The sequence below is a fragment of the Apis dorsata genome, unplaced genomic scaffold, assembly GCF_000469605.1.
Source record: "Apis dorsata unplaced genomic scaffold, Apis dorsata 1.3 scaffold_92, whole genome shotgun sequence".
In the NCBI taxonomy this organism is placed as follows: Eukaryota; Metazoa; Arthropoda; class Insecta; order Hymenoptera; family Apidae; genus Apis; species Apis dorsata.
In genome coordinates, this window is record NW_006263390.1 from 1,011,842 (window position 1) to 1,014,916 (window position 3,075).

At 51.8% G+C, this 3,075-nt stretch overlaps 1 protein-coding gene across 1 annotated transcript in view; it reads left to right on the top strand.

Moving 5' to 3' along the window:
- LOC102678889 overlaps positions 1 to 3,075 on the top strand; it is a 12,827-nt gene that overhangs the window by 8,702 nt on the left and 1,050 nt on the right. Inside the window, 1 exon segment of the mRNA XM_031508646.1 lies at positions 1,075 to 3,074. Within this exon segment, the coding sequence (XP_031364506.1) occupies positions 1,075 to 3,074 (2,000 nt within the window).

Genomic DNA, 3,075 nt, shown 5'->3' on the forward strand with positions numbered 1-3,075 from the left:
TAACTACGTAACTATATCGATAATTTTCGTATCGGCGAGAACGAACAAGAANGCACGAAGAGATTTAACAAAATAATATATATAAGGATGTATACTATGCTATTAATTCATATTTTTAATAGGACCGATTCGAAGTTTGCGAGAAAGAGAAAAAAAAAAAAAATCTGGGACACGAAAGAAATTCGTTCCTCTTGTCTCGACGACGGCGGCAGGGACTGCAAGCACTTAGCCTTAATGAATCTTTGCTCAGTTGTCAACGGATGGAGCAGTGGTGCCCTCATGAAAACGGACAGTACACACATTCGCTTGCTCTCGTGCGTGTATACATTTTATGCTACACCTGTACTACACCCGTGCCGACTTTTGCCCGCGCTTCCCCTAACGATTTCTCACGTGGAAATTTGGAAAGAGATTGGTATTGGCATCCCGTATTTTGAACACCGTGCCACTTCAAAAAGGGACGCCTGCAGGCTACAACACGTGGTGACATTCATGGATGACGAAATGATACGAAGGCTCGTTCAACGGAACACATTTTTATCTGGTTGTAATAACGGAGAAGAGGAGGGAAGAAAGGCGGAGGATCGCGACATTTTCTTTCCTTTTCTCATCTTTTCACACGTCACGTTCCTATTACGTTTTATCCGAACGAGATGCTCCTCGAGAGCTCGAGAGTTTTCTCCTTGCGCGTTATACCTTGGTCTCTTATATCTTCGTTGTCCGTTTCTATTTCCATACCGGGTTTCCGTAGTAGGACGTGCCGTATGGACGGTTAATGCTCGTAGCGAGAGCGCATATGAAACGCATCAACTTGCGTTACAAGCAGAAACGGATGAGAGAAATTTTACCCGTCGCGATCGGGTATTCGGATTTTTCTCTTCCCAGAGAAATAGCTCTTATCCTATCTTGTCCGGCGTAAAGTCTCCATTTTTGTTCCGTGACGAAATAAGCGTGACGAAATAAAAAGCGCGAATCGATCGATTAATTTGGTGTATGTAATTTTGAAACGGTCTTAAAAGTTTGATTTGTCACCTCGAGCCAATGAACGAGTCGATTTTTTTTTTTCTTTTCCAGGCCAGAATGAGAATAAACCGCGCGTGTTTTCGCTCAGAATGGATTACGACGAGTGGACGCCGCTTGGACGCGGCGATCCCCTGAAGAACAATCCTACCTTCGATTACGTCCCCCCCGTGCTGGACAGGGTTCAATATTGGCTGGATTCTCACACGACCGAGCCGTCCACCAAACGGGATATCCTCGTCCTCGGTGTAACCGCGAAGAAGACCAGCCCGAAGATACCGGAGCAATTCTTGAAATTCGTGGACGGGCCGAAATTCACGAGATCGAGTCACCAGGATTCCGTTTCCTCGTACAGGAACGACTTCACCGGGAGCACGGGGGCGGAACCGCCAAAACTGGTGCGGACGAGCAACTTTAGAAACGGGCCTCTCGACTACAGGAATCAAAACAGGATTCAATCGATACCGTCCAGCTACTATCCGAGCCCGTTCTACAATCAAAAAACGAAGCCTTACACGATGATGCTTCCCCCACCGTTGACGCAGAAAGACAAGATCGTGAGCTTCGTCGAGCCCACTCAGCAATTCAACACTCAAACGGAGGAAGGGCCGGTGCTTCAGGATGCGCAGTTCTACGCGCCTCTAGCGCCCTCAAAGACGTACAATCAAAAATTGCAAACCTCGCAGTTGAAATTCCCTCCGAGCAAAAGTTCCATCTCCACGCAGGTGGAGACGATCAAGAGCGTGTACGGGCCTTCGTCACCGCAATCCACCAGACCGAAGCACGAAACCGCGGCGACACCATCCGTCTCCCTGGAAAAGTCCAATTTGATATATCAGTCGACCCAAACTCTTTCCGGCGGATGGCCCCCCTCACCAGGTGGCGGCCCCTTATCGACATCGACGACGTCGAACGGTGTCCGCCAGGCCACGGATTATTCGGGCCGCGATCAATACGAATCGATCGACCACCAAGCGGCTGCATCCTCGAATCACGAGGTGGTCGTGGAACAAAACGCGAACATAATAGTCGACGGGGATAGCAACGAGAACGAAGAGGTAGTGGTCGGTCAAAAAGGTGTGGATACAGCGTCCCCTGTCACGATCTCGATGACGACTACCACGACGACCGACTCGGTCAACGATGGAAACGAAAACGCGCAGGACGAGTCGATCACGTTACCCGAGAAGATGCACATCGTCGTCGCTAATTCGCCTCATGGCCTCACCGAAACAGAGGCGACCCACGAGGCGAAAAAAGGGCCGGTGGCGGTGGTGATGCCGGCCAATTACTCGGAGAAAAAAGTGACTTACGCGACATCTTCGAGCTCGGTGACGCCAGCGATCACAGCGGTGGAGACAATAGCGACCCCTAGTCTTCCGGAAAATTCGACGACGATGACGGAGACGGAGACGTCGAGGGTCGAGTTTCAACCGATTCGAAATTCGGCGATCAGAGGACCTTCGATCGTCTCGGAGAATTCTCAATCCCCTTTATCCCCGAACAAGATGATGTCGGGTGTTCAACAGCACGGGATGCATTTCCACTCGACGATGGCTCCTCCATTTTCGTCCCGGCGCCCCGTCGATTCTTCTTTGCTCGGATTCGGACCACCGCAAGCTCCCCTCTCCTCCATGATGCATCCACAGACCAGGCCCAACCATGGAACGATGCACGTTGTCGGCGGTATGCGTCCAACCGTCGGTTTCCGCGCTCCAGCCTCGATGCCCATGTTCCCACCAATGACGCACATGCACGCGCCACCGCCTATGAGATCGACCATCGATCACGTGGACCATCAGTCGGGGGCGCATCGGTCGCCGCAGTTGCACAATTTCCCCGCTATGTCGCCCGACTCGCAGCCACTCCCTACTTTGACCGCGCACTCGATCGGTCAAAGCGAGGAGCACTATTTCGACCGACACCGATCCCGCATTCCGGACACCAGCACCGCGTCCATCTTCACCACGCCTACCGCACCTTCATTCTTGCCCACCGTCTCGTCCTCGGCCGAGAACTCGCCCGTGCCTCTTTTCGACGGGCACACTCGACACC